Source organism: Pristis pectinata, chromosome 1, assembly GCF_009764475.1.
Source record: "Pristis pectinata isolate sPriPec2 chromosome 1, sPriPec2.1.pri, whole genome shotgun sequence".
Taxonomy (NCBI): domain Eukaryota; kingdom Metazoa; phylum Chordata; class Chondrichthyes; order Rhinopristiformes; family Pristidae; genus Pristis; species Pristis pectinata.
This window is the reverse complement of record NC_067405.1, coordinates 2,757,506-2,775,623: the sequence shown is the minus strand read 5'-3', so window position 1 is coordinate 2,775,623 and position 18,118 is coordinate 2,757,506. Positions and strand designations below refer to the sequence as shown.

The 18,118-nt window shown below is 42.4% G+C and overlaps 1 protein-coding gene across 1 annotated transcript in view; it reads left to right on the top strand.

Annotated features, from left to right (window-relative positions):
• LOC127569843 (glial fibrillary acidic protein-like) overlaps positions 1-13,109 on the top strand; it is a 58,609-nt gene extending 45,500 nt beyond the window's left edge. Inside the window, 6 exon segments of the mRNA XM_052014820.1 lie at positions 276-362; positions 6,122-6,251; positions 6,254-6,314; positions 10,744-10,778; positions 11,544-11,612; positions 12,960-13,109. Coding sequence (XP_051870780.1) covers positions 276-362; positions 6,122-6,251; positions 6,254-6,314; positions 10,744-10,778; positions 11,544-11,560 — 330 coding nt within the window. The 3' untranslated portion in view covers positions 11,561-11,612; positions 12,960-13,109.
• The last annotated feature ends 5,009 nt before the right edge of the window (positions 13,110-18,118 follow it).

Below are 18,118 nucleotides of genomic sequence, written 5' to 3'. Positions count from 1 at the left end.
ATGAGGTCATTTTGCAGTAGAAATCAGAGCAGTGCGAAGAAAAGGCTATACAATCAAACACACAGAACTGAGTTGCTGCATGAGTCGACTGGTAACCAATCAGGCAATCAGAATGAGAGGCCAAAACATTGATACTCCAGTAAGCAAACTTTAGTTCATATACAGTTGGCATTTTCATGTGTGTCTACAAAAACATGTTTTGGCTTACATTGTGTCACACATTTATTGCACCTTTTCAGGCACTTGTGTCTAATTTACTTTCATCACTTTCACAGTTTGAGGAAGCAAACAGTAAAGCATTGGAAAATGCCAAGAAGGAACTTGAGTGCTATCGCAAAGAGATGAATGAGCTAAAATTAAAAGTAAGTATCTTGTCAGTTGTTATTTCAACTATATACTGACTTTATTTTCTCAAGCTTATAGCTTATTGTAACATGGTTGAATTAAAGTAAATACCTTATTTCTAGATCACTTTGTTTCCCAGGTAAATTGATGGATTGCCTCTCATTTTGTTTGGTTTATTGACCTGGATTTTGGGATCATCAGCAAAGTGCATTACTGACCTCAAAAAAAAGCTGCCTGCAATGAACTAGTGACCTTTGTGGCATGGATTTCTTCACTCTCAGTCCAGACACAGGGTTCCAACCCAAAATGTTGACAATTCAGGATGCTTGACTCGCTGAGCTCAGCAGATTGTTTGTTTGTTCTTCCAGATTCCAGCATCTGCAGTCTTTTGTGTCTCTCTTGATTATTAAGGAACCTGGGTCGTTGTAGTGGGTGACTTCAACTTCCCTAATATAGACTGGGACCTCCTTAGTGCAAGAGGTTTAGATGGGGCAGAATTTGTTAGGTGCATCCAGGAGAGGTTCTTAAATCTATATGTAGATAGTACAAGAGGAGGGGTTGTAATAAGCCGGGCCAGGTGATGACCTTTTGGTGGGAGAACAGTTAGGGAACAGTGACCACAACTCCTTAAGTTTTAAGATAGCTATAGATAAGGATAAGTATGGACCTTGCAGGAGAGTATTAAATTGGAGCAAGGCAAATTATGAGAGTATTAGGCGGGAACTAGGGAGAGTTTATTGGGAACAGCGGTTTCTGGGCGTCCACATCTGACGTGGAGGGTGTTTAAAGACCAACTGCAGAGTGCAGGACAGGTATGTTCCAGTAAGAAGGAAGGACAAGGATAGCAAGGTAAGGGAACCTTGGATGATAAGAGAGGTGGTGAATTTAGTCAAGGAAGTGTATGCAAGGTTTAGGAAGCCAAAATCAAACAAAGTCCTTGAGGATTATAAAGAAACCAGAAAAGAAGAAAGGAATTAGGAGAGCCAGAAGGGGCCATGAAAAGTCCTTGGCAAGAAGGATTAAAGAGAATCCCAAGGCATTCTATACATACGTCAAGACCAAGAGGGTAACTAGGGTGTGGGTAGGACCACTCGAGGATAAAGGAGGGAACATGTGCTTGGAGACGGAAGATGTGGGAGAGGTCCTAAATGAGTACTTTGCATCAGTATTTACCAAGGAGAAGGACATGGAGGATAGGGAGATCAGTGTGGAATGTGTTAATATGCTGGGGCATTTTGTGATAAAGGAGTTAGTGTTGGGTCTCTTAAAGAACATTAAGGTGGATAAGTCCCCAGGGCCTGATGGGATATCTGAGATAGGTAAGAGATGAGATTGCTGGGGCCTTGACCAAGATCTTCGTGTCCTCTCTAGCCACAGGTGAGGTCTTGGAGGACTGGTGAGTAGCTAATGTTGTTCCATTATTCAAAAAGGGAAATAGGGATAATCCTGGAAACTATAGACCAGTGAGTCTCACGTCAGTGTTAGGGAAGTTACTGGAGAGGATTCTTAGGGATAGGACTTACGACCATTTGGAAAACCATGGCCTAATTAGGGACAGTCAGTGTGGCTTTGTGCAGGGCAAGTTGTTTCCTACTAACTTGATTGAGTTTTTCGAGCAGGTGACGAAGGTGATTGATGAAAGTAGAGCTGTGGATGTTGTCTACATGGATTTTAGTAAGGTGTTTGACAAGGTTCCTCATGGGAGGCTCATCCAGAAGATAAGATGCATGGGATCCACGGTGAATTAGTTATTTGGATTCAGAACTGGCTTGCTTATTAGAAGACAGAGGGTAGTGGTCAATCGGACTTATTCTGGCTGAAGCTCTTTGTGTGACTAGTGGTGTTCCATAGGGTTTGGTGCTGTTGTGGATAGCATAGAAGACTGCCAAAGGATACAGCGGGATATAGATCAGTTGCAGATATGGGCAGGGAAATGGCAGATGGCATTTAACTCAGGCAGATGTGAAGTGTTGCACTTTGGGAGATTAAATATAAAGGGACAGTACACTGTTAATGGCAAGACCCTTAATAATGTTGATGTGCAGAGGGATCTTGGGGTCCAAGTCCATAACTCCCTGAGGGGAAATCTGATAGAGGTTAATAAGATTATGAGAGGCATAGGTATAGTAGGCAGCTGGTATCTTTTTCCCAGGGTTGAAATGTCTAATACCAGAGGGCATGCACTTCAGGTGAGAGAGAGTGTAAGTTCAGAGGAGATGTGCCGGGCAAGGTTTTACACAGAGTGGTGGGTGCCTGGAGTGCACTGCCAGGGGTGGTGGTGGAGGCAAGTACAATAGAGGCGTTCAAGAGGCTTTTAGATAGGCACATAAATGCGCAGGAAATGGATGGATATGAACATTGAGTAGGCAGAAGGGATTAGTTTAGTTGGGCATTTAATTACTAATTTAATTAGTTTGGCACAACATCGTGGGCCGAAGGGCTGTTCTATGTTCACAGGATGCTGGTGAGAACGCACTTGGAGTGCTGTCTTGTTTTGCTCTCCGTATATAAGGAAGCTTGTGCTAGCATTGAAGGTAGTACAGAAAAGGGTCACCAGGCTGATTCCTGGGACGAAGGGATTGATGCGAATTGGTCCTAAACTTGTTGAAAGAATAAAATGAGAGATGAAATATGTAAGATTCTTATGGGGTTTGACAAAGTAAATGCTGAAAAGACATTTCCCCTGTTGGGTACATCTGAACTAAATGACATAGTTTTTAAAGTAACGGGTAGGCTGTAAGATGGAGATGAAGAATTTCTTTCTCTCAGAGACCCATGAGTATTTTTGAATTCTTGAACCCAAAGAGCAGTGGAGACTGAGTCATTGAATATATTCAAGGTTGAATCTGAAAGATTTCTGGACGCAGGGGAATTGAGGGTTAATGAACTGGTGGGAAAGTAGAGAAGGTCAAATCCAAATCAGTGATGATCTTACTGAATGGTAGAACAGGTTCAAAGTGTCATGAGAGCTACTCCTGCTCCTATTTCTCATGCTTTTCCCGTGCCCACATTGTTATTTCTCGTGTTTTCTATGGATCAATCCTTTGTCTCCTTTTAATTCCTGATTTACATGTTGCCCTTCAACAACATCAACAAGATTATTGACATTTACACTGACAAACCCCAGATCTAATTCAGCATCATCCTCCACGGTCTTTATTTAGCTGGAGGTAATGAGTAAAAATTACCTCCAGCTAAATAAAGACATTGTCTTAAGTCTCTTGTAAACTCTGTTCCCTAGTCAGCTTCATCCCTTCCTGGCTTCTATCTGAAACTGAACCAGTCTGTTTGAAACTGGTGTCATAATTTTCCCAGGATGATGCTATATGCCATCACTAAATCACTTAGTTCCATTGTAATATCGTCTGACTTCATGGATTTCATCTATCTGAACCTGAAACACTCCATTATCACTGTACATTACTATCACCACCTGATTAAGCAATAGCTCTGTTTTAAAATTCTGAAGGATTGCTTTTAAATCCCTTTGGGCCATCCTGTCTCCGCCATCTCCTTTGGTCCAAGAGCTCTCCTGCATATCTACACTCCTCCAGTTTTTCCTTTGATCATTGCTGAATTTTCCTGTGCAGATCAGCTGGCGGGGGTATTTGCAGACATTTTTAACCTCTCCCTCCTTCGATCGAGGTTCCCACCTGTTTTAAGAAGACCACTGTCATCCTGGTACCTAAGAAAAACAAGGTAACGTACCTTAATGACTCTTGCCTGGTGGCTCTGACATCCACCATCATGAAGTGCTCGAGAGGCTGGTCATGGCACACATTAACTCCAGCCTCTCAGACAACCTCAACCCACTGCAATTCACCTACCACCGAAACAGGTGGATGGCATCTCCCTGGCCCCACACGTCTCTGGATCATCTGGACAGTAAAGACACCTATGTTAGACTATTGTTTATTGACTACAGCTCCACCTTCAATATTATAATTCCAAGCAAACTCATCACCAAACTCTAAGACTTGGGACTCAACACATCCCTTTGCAACTGGATCCTTGACTTCCTGACCAATAGATCGCAGTCAGTGAGGATAGGCAGCAACACCTCCACCATGATTATTCTCAACACTGGCGCCCCACCAGGCTGCATCCTCAGCCCTCTACTCTACTCCCTATATATTCATGACTGCATGGCCAGATTCTGCTCTAACTCTATCAACAAGTTTGTAGATGATACCACTGTACTGGGCCATATCTCAAATAACAATGAGTTGGAGTACAGGAAGGAGATAGAGAGCTGTGGCATGGTGTCATGACAACAACCCTTCCCTCAATGTCACCAAAACAAAAGAGCTGGTCATTGACTTCAGTAAGGGGGGAAAGTGCACATGCTCCTGTCTACATTAACAGTGCTGAGGTCAAGACGGTTGAGAGCTTCAAGTTCTGTGCTGGTCCGACCACGGCCAAGAAAGCTCACCAGCTCCTATACTTCCTCAGGAGGCTAAAGAAATTTGGCATGTTCCTGTCGACCCTCATCAATTTTTATTGATGCACAATAGAAAGCATCCTATCTGGATGCATCATGGCTCAGTACGGCAACTGTTCTGCCCATGACCGCAAGAAACTGCAGGGAATTGTAGACACAGCTCAGCACCTTACGGAAACCTGCCTCCCCTCCATGGACTCTGTCTCTACTTCGCTGTCTCAGTGAAGCAGCAAGCATAGTCAAAGACCCCAACTACCCCGGACATTGTCTCTTCTCCCCTCTCCCATTGGACAGAAGTCTGAAAGCACGTACCACTAGGCTCAAGGACAGCTTCTATCCCGCTGTTATAAGACTATTGATGGTTCCCTAGTACGTTAAGATGCACCCTTGACCTCACATCTACCGTTATGAACTTGCACCTTATTGTCTGCCTGCACTGCCACTTTCTCTGTAGCTGTTACACTTTATTCTGCATTCTGTTATTGTTTTATCTTGTACGTCCTCAATGCACTGTGTAATGAGTGCAGATCAGTATGAACAGTATGCAAGACAAGTTTTTCCACTGTACCTCTGTACATGTGACAATAATAAACTAATTCCAATTTAGTCACACAACAATCAGCAGCAATGCCTTCAACCAACTTGGCACTATAACTCTGGAATTTCCTCTTAAAATAATTGCTTAAAATATACCTCTTTGACAAAGGTTTTGGTCATCTGGCACGGTAGTGTAGTGGTTAGCCTAACACCACTACAGTGCCAGCGACTTGGGTTCAATTCCGGCCGCTGTCTGTAACTAGTTTGTACGTTCTCCCCATTACTGCATGGGTTTCCTCCGGGTGCCCCAGTTTCCTCCCACATTCCAAAGACGTATGGGTTAGGAAGTTGTGGGCATGTTATGTTAGCGCTGGAAGTGTGGCGACACTTACGGGCTGTCCCCAGAACATTCTACGCAAAGATGCATTTCACCGTGTGTTTCGATGTACATGTGACTAATAAAGAAATCTTATCTAATATTTTATGTGATGCAGAGTTAAATTTTGTTTTATCATGCTCCTCTAAAGCATCCTGGATTTTTTTTTTGCTATTTTAAAAGGGACTATATGTAAATACAAGGCATTTTTGCTCTTGAGGGTTTCAGTCTGTCCAGGTGCTACTAAGCCATGCATCTGTATTGATTTCTTTTTGCCATTGGTATTCAATTAAAAGCAGTTGAATGAACTTAATCTCATATTTTTTCTGCAGAGTTTAATAAGATGTTTGTAATAGCATAGCTGTTTAAACATGTATAACATGTTTGCAACTGGTGTGTATGAAATTACTGTCTTCTTAAAGGATGAACTAATGAAGAATTCACTGATAGAAAAGGACAAAGATATATACAGACAGAGAGAATGCAGTAAAGTACTGGAAAAAAGGATTGTCCGTCACACAAATGAATATCAGGAGCTATTAAATGTAAGACACAGCTTGAGCAAGAGATCGCCACTTACAAAAATTTACTGTGTCAAGTGGAAAAGAAAGCAAGGTCAGTATCGTCTTTAGTAGGTCTACGAAATTACATTATCTGGAATTTATTCTGTTATTTTCTTTTGAAATTGTGAAAGAAATCTCTTTGTAATCTGAAACAAATATACAGAGCACGTGTCAGAAACTGCTGAACAGCTCAGCTGGTGATGAAGAGGGTCATGAATCTTTTGGAATTCTTTATCCTTGAGAGCTGTGGAGACTAAATCATTGAATATATTCATGACTGAGACAAATAGATTTTCGGACTACAGGGAATCAGTAGTTAATTGGAACAGGCAGGAATATGGAGATAAAACTCAAAACCAAATCAAAGGCGATCTTACTGAATAGTGAGACAGGCTCAAGGGCAATATGACCTTTTCCTGCTCCAATAGACAGTGACAATAATTCCCTTAGAAGAACCCTGAATCCATGGGGATTACAGGAAACCTCTCTAGTGACTGACCCAAAGCTGAGTAGTAGTAGGTAAATCATTTCAGTGTAAGGAAATTGCTCAAGACAGTTTTACAGATACAAGTATCTTCAGCTGCCTTATCAAAGGTATTTGCAGGGTTAGAGTGTAGTTGTTCACTGATGAATACAAAATGTTTCATTCCATTCATAGTTTGTCAGATAATGATGCACACCATGGCCACATGCAGCAAGACTTGGGTAACACCAACACAGTCAGGCAACCAGTACCTCCAACAAGAAGAATCCTAACAATCCACTCTTGATATTCCTTGACATTACCACCTACAAGTCCCTTACACTGTCAACAACTAAGTTGTCAGGAATAGATCAGAATTTCAACTGGAACAGCCATGTAAATGCCAAAGCATTTAGAACAGATGAAAGGCAGGGCTGTGATTCATCTTCTGACTTCCCAAAGTACGAGGAAGGAAGGAATTCAATGGTGTGGTGCCCACTGGCTCAGATGGCTGCTACTCCAACAACACTCAAGTCTCAACACGGTTCGAAACAAAGCCAGACACAAGAAGCTGCAGATGGTGAAATCTGGAGCAACAGTTTGCTGCTCCACTAGCAATCTAAAAGCAAACTACTAGAGATGCTGAAAATCTGAAATATAACCAGAAAATGCTGGATTACTCAGCACAGCAGGCTGCACTTACAGAGTGAGAAACAGAGTTAATGCTTCAACTCAAAGGTGAAATGGTTGACTGTTTCTCTTTGCATTGATGCTGCCTGATCTGCCAAACATCTGTAGAAGGTTTTTTTTTTATTAGAGCAATTCATTTGACTGGCATCCCAACCATTGACTTAAACCTCCTTCCATCACATAGTCTCTTTAGCTGTAGTGGGCCATATCTACAGAAAACAGTAGAGTTTGTCAAGGCTTTTGATGTTAACTCCCAAAGTGCAACATCTATCACCCATATAGCTAAAGTTAGCAGTACCATGGGAATATAATCACCTCCAAGTTCCCTTCTAAAATTCAACACAACAATTTACCACGATTGAGCCTGGATTAGAGTGTTTGAGCTATAAGGAGAGGTTGGACAAACTTGGGTTGTTCTCCCTAGAGCGTCGGAAGCTGAGAGGAGACCTGATAGAGGTTGTTTAAATTATGAGAGGCATAGATAGGGTAGACACTCAGAATCTTTTTCCACAGGCTAGAATGTCAAGCACCAGAGGACATGCTTTTAAGGTTAGAGGGGGGAAGTTTAAAGGCGATGCAGAGAGTGGTGGGCGCCTGGAATGGTTACCAGGGTAGTAAGGGAAGCAGGCAGTTTGGTGGAGTTTAAGAGGCTTTAGATAAACACATGAATATGAAGGAAATGGAGGGATGTGGATGATACACAGGAAGAGAACATATAGTATAAGATAAGATATTTATTTATGAGTCACGTTGTACATCAAAACACACCGTGAAATGAGTCTTTTTGCGTTACTGAGAATGTGCTGGGGGCAGCCCACAAGTATTAATTGGCATCATTATCGGCACAACATTGTGGGCAGAATGGTTTGTCCAGTGCTGTACTGTTCTATGTAATTCTGACACGAGCAACTGTCATGGTTACTTCATTGTCAATAAGACAAAATCCTACAAGTTCCTATCTCACAGCATTCCAGAAGCATAAACAGCAACAATGCAAAAAGGTGGCACACCACCTCTTCTCAACTTGGACAGAGAATAAATTACGGCCTGCCAGCAATACCTAAATCTCAGAATATGAACATTAAGGTTACACAATAAGTGCATTTACGGAATTAAATGTTGATGTTTATATTCCTTTGGTTAATTTACAGGCCAACTGAACTAGCAATGAATAACTCTCATAATCTGGAAGCACATCAATCATATAAAATTAGATTAAAGAATAGAGGGGAGGGTTAAAACCAGCATGAAAAATCTGAGTAGAATCAGTTTTAAAATGCCTCAGTAACGTTTAGGTTCTACTAAGGTATCCTAGCTCCAGACCTCCTTACAGCCTTTGGTCCAAGCATGACAAAAGTGTTGAAGTCCATGGGTGAGGTGTAAATAATTCTCTTTGACATTTTGGCTGCATTTAATTGAGTTTGACAGCAACAAAATGCAATAAAAATTGAAGTCAGTGAAATGAGGAAAAAAATCTGTAAATTGCAATCATTCCTAGCATAATGGCAGATGATTGTAGCTGACGGCAGTGGCCCAGGACATCACTGCAGGTGTTCGTTAGGGCAAGGCTGTAAGTCCAAACCATTCTTCATTAGTTTCATCAATGATCTTCACTCCGTCATTAGGTTGGAAGTGGGATATGTGATGATTTGGTTCAATTTACAGCCCCTCAGATTATACGCTATCTGCCTGCAAGCAACAATAATGTGGGTGCAATGCCTTGGTTGAGAATTGCCAACCAAGATAGTTTCCAACCAAGACATTGTACATTGAGATGGGATCCACTGATTGGACTACAGGGAATCGGGTGGAAATGGACGATATCTCCGTAAGTGATGGGTGGACTAATAGAACATATAAAACGACGACCATATCCCAATTGGGCAATTCATCGTAGAATTATAGGAATTAATATTTCAAAATGAGCCCACTATGCTAGCTGAGAAGGAGCTCTTCAGACTAACCTAGCCCCAGTTCTTAAAAGTAGCTTTGTAGGATGTAGCATATCCAGGTATTCATACTGCTCTGGATTGAGCCCATCTCTCCTCCTCCCTCCCCTGGGCAGAAGAAACGAAAGCTTGAAAACACGCACCACCAGGCGCAAGGACAGCTTCTATCCCGCTGTTTATATGACTATTGGACAGACCTCTGGTATGATAAAGATGAACTCTTGACTTCACAATGTACCTCATCATGGCCCTTGCACCTTATCTGCACTGCACTTTCTCTGTAACTGTAACACTATGTTCTGCATTCTGTTATTGCTTTTCCCTTTGTACTACCTCAAATGTACTTACGTTTTGAAAATGATCTGTATGGATGCATGCAAAACAAAACTTATCACTGTATCTCAGTACGTGACAATAATGAAACCAATTACCAATTAACTAATCCATTGGTACCATCCTGCAATCTACAGCTTTCTTCACTACTAGCAATTTAATACTAGCAGTACTCTGTACTGTTACTGTTTTTACCTGTACTACATCAATGCACTCTGTACTAACTCAATGTAACTGCACTGTGTAATGAATTGACCTGTACAATCGGTTTGTAAGACAAGTTTTTCACTGTACTTTGATACAAGTGACAATAATAAACCAATACCAATCGCACAGTCAAATTTCCTACAATTGGTCATAGCCTTATCTAATCAATTAAAATTGGTTTGTTTAATTCAATTATTATTTCAATTATGAATTTGCTAACAATAGCAGGCATTTATCAAGCTTTTTTTTTATTAAAGTCACTGCCCTGATTTAGAGAACAGTGATGCTCACTAACCAGTCAGCTTCCTGTCGACATTGGTGTCTGATGTGATGTATATCAATCTTTTATTTTCTTACATATATTTGTTTCAGATCCTTCCAATGCTGCCAGGTACAATGATCCTGACTTTTCCACTTCTGGAGCCTGTTCACATTCATAATTGATGCATTCATATTTTGTATTTCTTGCAACATAGAATGGAGGCAGTTTGGTCCATTTAGAGTCGATACTGACTCTATTTCCATTCCAGAGAGAAACAGTGTTTCAGTTTGATGATCTTTCAGCTGTGTATCTTGAGTTTTTATAAAAAAGATGTAACTAAATTCTAGTTGCAGGGCTCTACTTAAACCTTTTTGCTTGCTGCTGACTGTGGTTGAAAATAGGAATTGGCCTGAGTCTATCCTAGATAAGAAAGTGAGTATAATTTGGGTAGTTAGAGATCCCTTGACAAATTGCTAGGGTTGCTTGTGGTGTGATGAAGTAACAGTTAGAAGGAGAAAAAGAAAACCTAGAATTCATAATGAAACAAAATAAAATTTACTATTTAATTGCTTTCTAGGGACTACTCAACTCAGCCGTCTATAACTGATAAAGGTGCGTATACCTTCAGTCCATTTGATGTTGTTAGTATTGTGGACTATGCTAACTTTGTATTCTCGGTTTGTGCCACATCCTTCTGGAATTAACCCAGACTCTAGTTAAATTGTGAGGAAGAAACTAGCAAGAGACAATGTTCATTGAGACAGCTGGTGATGACAAACAGAATAAGGAGTATTGCCCACATGACCACTTCCTTACTGTGTTGCCCACAAACCCAAGTGTAAGTTTAGCTTTTATACCCACAACAAAACATAGTATAGAGGCATCCAGCACAGAAACAGGCCCTTTGGCCCATACATCCATGCTGGCCTACACGAATTCCATTTGCCCATATTAGGTCCACATCCTATATCTTGCCTGTTCAGGTGCTCAACTTCCCATTTTATCTATATCCAGCTATAGCCTTAGGCAACCTTCCACACTATCTACATCACTGCCAATTTTTATGTCATCTACAAACTTACCAATCATTCCTCCTACATTCACATACAAGTTGTTTATATGTTCCCCCGGCCCTGATCCCTTTATTTGGGGAACAAGAGCATTGCACCTGTGCGAAAGAATTTCCACCTCATGAATTGTCACAAAGTACTCAAATCTTCTTAACCAAGTAGTACTTTTGAAATCCATGAAGCTTATAGAGCAACTCTTGGCAAAGTTGGCTGGCTGAATTCCGAATCTAGAAACCAGGTACACATTTCTATATCTTAAACAAGTTTTACTTAAACCTAATACTAATAATAATTGCTTTTGTTTTAGAAGAGGAGACGAGATGATACCAGTGAGGCATGCATAATGTCTTCATCTGATGAAGACAAGGAATCTGAGGTAAGATTAAGATTATATAAATTTAAAAACCTGGAGTAGAAATTTTTTTGTTTAACAATGGTTACAGAAAGATTAGTGGTGGCCAAACCCTGGCATAGACATAAAGGTGGCTACAGATCTGACTGTGAGAAGATGCATCCAATTTTTGAGCTATAACTCATAACAGGAAAGGTAACATACTCAGTGGATTCCAGAGAGGAATTTGTTTGTGTCAACTGTGCTGACATTAATTTTGATTTACAGTTATTTAACTCTTAATGACATTCTGTTAGTCTAAAGATAACAGTGCACATTCACCAGCATTAAGTAAACAACTTGTATTCACTTGACTAGGTAAATGAGAGTGATCTGGTGGAGATATTTAAAATAGGAAAGGACTTGTTATAGCAGTTCTATTTTCTTTGAATGGATGAAGTACTCCAGACTCAGAATTGAAGCTAAGCCCAAGTTCATCTGAGCTTATCAGAAACATATCAGGAGGCTGTCGGGCAGTCTTGGAGCAAACACCTTTCCCTGTTTCACTCTAAAATAGGCTACCATTGATATAAGGGAGAGGCTTGTGAGCAGAAGTTTAGACAGGACAGGAAAAAAGCAATTCTGAGCTCTTCCTGGGTTCCCACCTTCCTGGAGCCCCCATGTGGAAACATATGGCATTGCATTATTTCCATCCTTTCTCAAAGGTTAATTTTGGTGCCAACATAGCACGCCCACAACTTCCTAACCCCTACGTCTTTGGAATGTGGGAGGAAACCGGAGCACCTGGAGGAGACCCACGCAGACACGGGAGAACGTACAAACTCCTTACAGACAGCAGCCGGAATTTAACCTGGGTCGCTGGCGCTGTAATAGTGTTACGCTAACCGCTACATTACCGATGCCTGCCCTATTCCCTTCCATTCTCTCAGAGTTCAAAGAATGCATAGTTCAACACAACATCGTAGACCTGTAGTATATTAAGGTCTCCAAAGACTTAATGAAATATCCTGAACTCCACTTAAATATTCAGTTTCTTGTTGGTACACTATGGCTGCAGTGTGTACTGTCCATTAAATCCACTGGTAACTCACCAAGGCTTCTTCAGCAGCACCTCTTAAACTTGCAACCTGGATCACCTTGAAGGGCAAGAGCAATGAGTGCATGGATTACTGCCACCAATCACACACCATCCTGACTTAAAATTTACTATCCCTCAAGAAAAAGTTTTGAAAGCTTTTTCAAGACAACATTGTGTTGTTTTGAAGAAGATATAGTGGACAAGATGGAGGCATAGATTCAGAGAAAGTTGAAATGTAGACTAAAATTTTCTGCAATTGTTGATAATTTCTTCAATCCAATTATTTTCTACAGGAAAATGAAGATTTGTGTGCCCTTGATCAAGACTAAGACGGGAGTGGGCTGGACATAATAAATGATGGCAGATCCGAGTCCCATCACCTCCACGTTCTCACTTACATTTTACGGGAAGAGCTCTAACCTTAAATACCACACCAGAAAATAGAGATGTTGCACTTTTAGATTATTTGAGTAAATGTGAGTTAAAAATCACTCATTCTGCTATTAGGCACATGAATTTCACATGCATATGTCTGGGAAATAAATTTTAATGGAAGTGCCTTTTGAGCTTTATTGTTTGTGTTTACTAGAAATACATTCTTGAGATTTAGGACAATTGCTGATGTATTTATAATTTTGAAAAATTGACATGATGCACAGTTAACCAAAAATTTAACTTACAAACTTTCTGTTTCTGGTGGCAAACATAACCACATGTTCTCAATAAGCAGAACCTAGGTAATCCCACCTCTTCAAGTTTTCTTTGGTGTTTGATGTTTGCTGAATTAAGAATCAAGGCAGATTCTTAATTCAGCAAACATCCCATCATTTATGCCAGACAACACAGGATAAGAACAGAGAAACAGAAGCTTGATTAAACCATGCTCTTAAACCTGATCTGTCCTTTGATTTATCTAATAATCTACCTGCCTTGTCACTGAATACATTTAATGACTCTGCTCCACTACTCTCCAGGGTAGAGTATTTCCAAGATTTGTGAGCCTCTGAGAAAAATTCCTCCTCATCTCAGTCAATAAGTGACCCTTTGTCCTGAGACTCGGCCCTCTAGATTCCCCCATCTCAGCATCTGACCTATTATACCCAGAGAATTGTATTCGACTCAATATGGGCAGTTGTCATTCTTCTAAATTCAAAGAGATTACAACCATTTTGCTCAACCTTACCTCGTAAAACAATCCCTTCATCCAGGAATCAATCCAGTCAACTTCCTCCACATTGCTTCCAACGCAAGTAGATTTTATTAAATGAGGAAATCAAAACTGCACTTTTCCATGTGTAATAAGATAATGCACATCTCCCTCATGTCAGCACCTCTAGAAGACAGAAAAGAAGATTGAGTTTCCAGGTACTTCCATGACTTGGACTGAGAAGTGGGACTCTCAGTGTGAGAATTGGGAGCCATGTAAAGAGATGAGTGTCGGGACCCAGTTCTTCTCCAGGTATTTCCAGACAACATAAGTGCCACAGCTGTGAATTGTTAGGTGATAATTGAGTGGGAAATTAGCCAATTGGCAACAACTAATAAAAAGGTAGGGTCAAGTGGAGTGGACCAGTGTTAGAGTGGATGGGCTGGGGCCTAGCTAAAGTAGTGACAATGAATCAGTGGTGTGTTCTTCCTGCCAGATGTGGGAGATCTCAAGTCTCCCTGACAGCTACATCTGGGGGGGGGGGTGGGTGCATCCAGCTGCAGCTCCTTACAGACTGTGTTAGGGAACTGGAGCTACAGCTGGATGCATCTGCAGGAGAATGAGGAGGTGATAGATAAAAGATACAGTGAGGTAGCCACACCTAAGTTGCAGGAGGCAGGTAGCTAAGTAACTGTCAGGAGAGGGGAAGGGAATAGGCAGGTAGTGCAGAGTACTCCTGTGGCCGTTCCCCTCGATAACAGGTATACCGCTTTGTATACTGTTGGGGTCGCTGGCACTGAGCCTGGCTCTGTGTGGCTCAGAAGGGAAGGGGAGAAGAGGAGAGCAATAGTGATAGGGGACTCTACAGTTAGGGGAAGAGACAGGAGATTCTATGGCTGTGAAAGAGACTCCCAGATGGTATGTTGCCTCAGGTGCCAGGGTCAGGGATGTCTCAGATCTGGTCCACAGCATTCTAAAGGAGGGTGAGCAGCCAGAAGTCATGGTATACATTGGTACCAATGATGTAGGTAGGAAAAGGATGAGGTCCTGAAGAGGGAATATAGGGAGCTAGGTAGGAAGCTGAAAAGCAGGACCTCAAGGATAGTCATCTCTGGATTGCTGCCTGTGTCATGTGCCAGTGAGGGTAAGAATAGGTTGATTTGGCAGATGAATGTGTGGCTGACGAATTAATACAGGGGGCAGGGTTTCATATTTGTGGATCATTAGGATCTCTTCTGGGGAAGGTATGACCTGTACAAAAGGGATGGGCTACGTCAAGACAAAGCAGCCCACTTGGTTGGCACCAAATCCACCACCCTAAACATTAATCCCCTCCACCATTGGCCCACAATCCCTGCAGTGTGTACCGAACGCAAAAAGCTACTCCAACATCACTGCAAATGCACAGCCTCTATTGTCATGTATTCCACGCAGCAGGAACCTAACCCTAAAGCATAGAAACATCACCACCTTCGTGTTCCCCACCATGCTGCACACCATCCTGACTGCAAATATATTGCTGACCTTCATCGTCACTGGGACTAAATCCCAGAACTCCCCTCCCCAACAGCACTGTGGGAGTGCCTTCACAAGAAGGACTGCTTGTGGTACAAGAAGTTAATCAAACCATCTTCTCAAGGCCAGTTAGGAATGAACAATAATTGCTGGTCTTGCCAGCGATATCCAGATCCCAAAAATGAATTTTTAAAAGGGGGTTGGAGGAAAGAGGCTGAGGTTAAAAAGAATGAAACATTATCTTATAGAATAGCAGAGCAGACACAAGTTGACAAATGCCCTACTTTTTCTGTCTCCTAGCAGAGATTTGATAAATTTTACTTACTAGCCCAATAAGCAGAGGCATGACATGTCTCATTGAATGCTCCTCATCTGTCATTTGAAAATTCCATGATGTTTAATGCTGCTTATGCAGGGTGACGTTATAAATTGAATTATAGGTTTCAGGGCATCAGCTGGCATCAATGCACTGAATCACCAAGAAAGATATGTGGAAACACAAAAGATTCTGCAGATGCTGGAATCTGGAGCAACACACAAAATGCTGGAGGAACTCAGCGGGTCAGGCAGCATCTATGGAGGGAAATAAAGTCGACGTTTTTATCCTTCATCCAGACCCTTCATCCGGACTGGAAAGGAAGAGGGCAGAAGCCAGAATAAGGAGGTCAGGGGAGGGGGAGGAGCACAGGCTGGCAGGTGATGGGTGACTCCAGGTCGGAGGGGAGAGTAGGTGGGCGTGTGGGGGAGGGGGGGGGAGATGTAATAAGCTGAGAGGTGATAGGTAGAAGAAGAAGGAATCTGGTAAGAGAGGAGACACTCCAACTTTTATCGATGCACCATAGAAAACATCCTATCTGGATGTATCACAGCTTGGTACAGCAACTGCTCTGCTTGGGACTGCAAGGAACTGCAGAGAGTTGTGGACACAGCCCAGCACGTCACAGAAACCAGCCTCCCTTCCATCGGGACTCTGTCTTTACCTCTCGCTGCCTTGGTGTAGCAGGCAGCATAATCAAAGACCCCACCCACCTGGGTCATTCTCTCTTCTCTCCTCTCCCATCAGGCAGAAGATACAGGAGCATGAGGGCACGTACCACCAGGGTCAAAAGACAGCTTCTATCCCACGGTGATAAGACTATTGAAGAGTTCCCTTAAACGTTGAGATGGATTCTTGACCTCACAATCTACGTTGTTGTGACCTTGCCACCTCATTGTATACCTGCACTGCACTTCCCTGTAGCTGTGGCACTTTACTCTGTATTCCTGTTATTGTTTTTTTTTTACCTGTACTACCTCAATGCACTCTGTACTAACTAAATGTATTTGCACTGTGTAATGAATTGACCTGTACGATCGGTGTGCAAAAAGTTTTTCACTGTACCTCGGTACAAGTGACAATAATAAACCAATACAGTAGACCATGGAATAAAGGGAAGGAGGTGGGGGCTTCTGTCCTCTTCCTTTCCAGTCCTGATGAAGGGTCTCGACCAGAAACGTCAATTGTTTATTTCCCTCCACAGATGCTGCCTGACCCGCTGAGTTCCTCAGGGTACGTGGAAAACATTTGTCAGGAGGAGGTGCCCTAATGCTTGAGAGTGTGCAGACAGGAGACGCTGCAGGTCTGATTCCGGGAGTGTATGTCTCTGCTGCCAAGATCAAGGCTGTCACTGCGTGACTGCATCACTTCTGTGGGAGAGGTCCTGGATTACTATGGCAAAAAATTCTAGTGCCGAAGAGATTGGACAATGAGTGTTTCAGTTATCCCACTACTTCAAAGTTCATTTGTATCTGAGACCCTGCATTGCATATTTTTGCTCAGTCCTGTCTCTCTTGAGCTTGACCCAGGAGGCCAGTAATTCCCAGCTGGGAAATGTGGGTGTAATCGGGAGACCAGATGTACATTGTGCGAGGGAGGGGTGGGGCGGGGTGCAGGGCAGTTGTTGAGGTCAGTGCAGCGCTGGGCACAAGGATGGATTTTATTTACCTTGCAGGCCCAAACAAGTGTGTTGTTCTGAATATGCCCAGTAATGGGGTCTTCCCCCCCCCCCACCACCTACCCCTCCCCCCGAACAAAGTGGGCAAGTACTGTACAATGGTCCAGAAGTGGCACGTAGCATGGGGGATAACAACATGTGTGGCCCTTTTCATAGAGAATTTATCAGGGTCATAAGGGTGGCTTAAGACCAGAAGTGGCCAGATGAATTTTCCAAATGATGCTAAATAATCTGGAAATAGTTGTTATTCATGCGTAAATTGAATAGAGCCATTATTAGGCAATTGGATATTTCAGGCAACAGAAGGAGGTTACTCAGACCATCATGTCTACTATTTGTGTTACTCTCAGCTCTGGTGCATGGCTTTGCAGGTTATGCTTTTCATATTGTCATCCAGGCATCTTTAAATGCCATGAGGGTTTCTGCTCCACCATCCTTAAATACAGGTCCATGCCATTGATGAAGGCAGAAAAGGGTTGATGTACCAGAGGATGATAGGAAAGGGATTAAAAACACCAGCAACAAAGAGTCTGGTGAAGGCGCGCAGTACCTCGACCCAAAATGTCGACAATTCCTTTCCCCTTTGACCTGAGCTCCAGATTCCAGCATCTGCGGTCTCCGTGACTCCAGGACCTCGGAGGCTGGTCCTCTCCAGCAAACTGCTTCCCCATGCACTGTGACCTCACCTGGGGGAATCCCTAGTTACAGGGTGACCTGTGACCTCGCCAGAGGGAATCCCTAGTTGCAGGGTGACCTGTGACCTCACCTGGGGGAATCCCTAGTTACAGGGTGACCT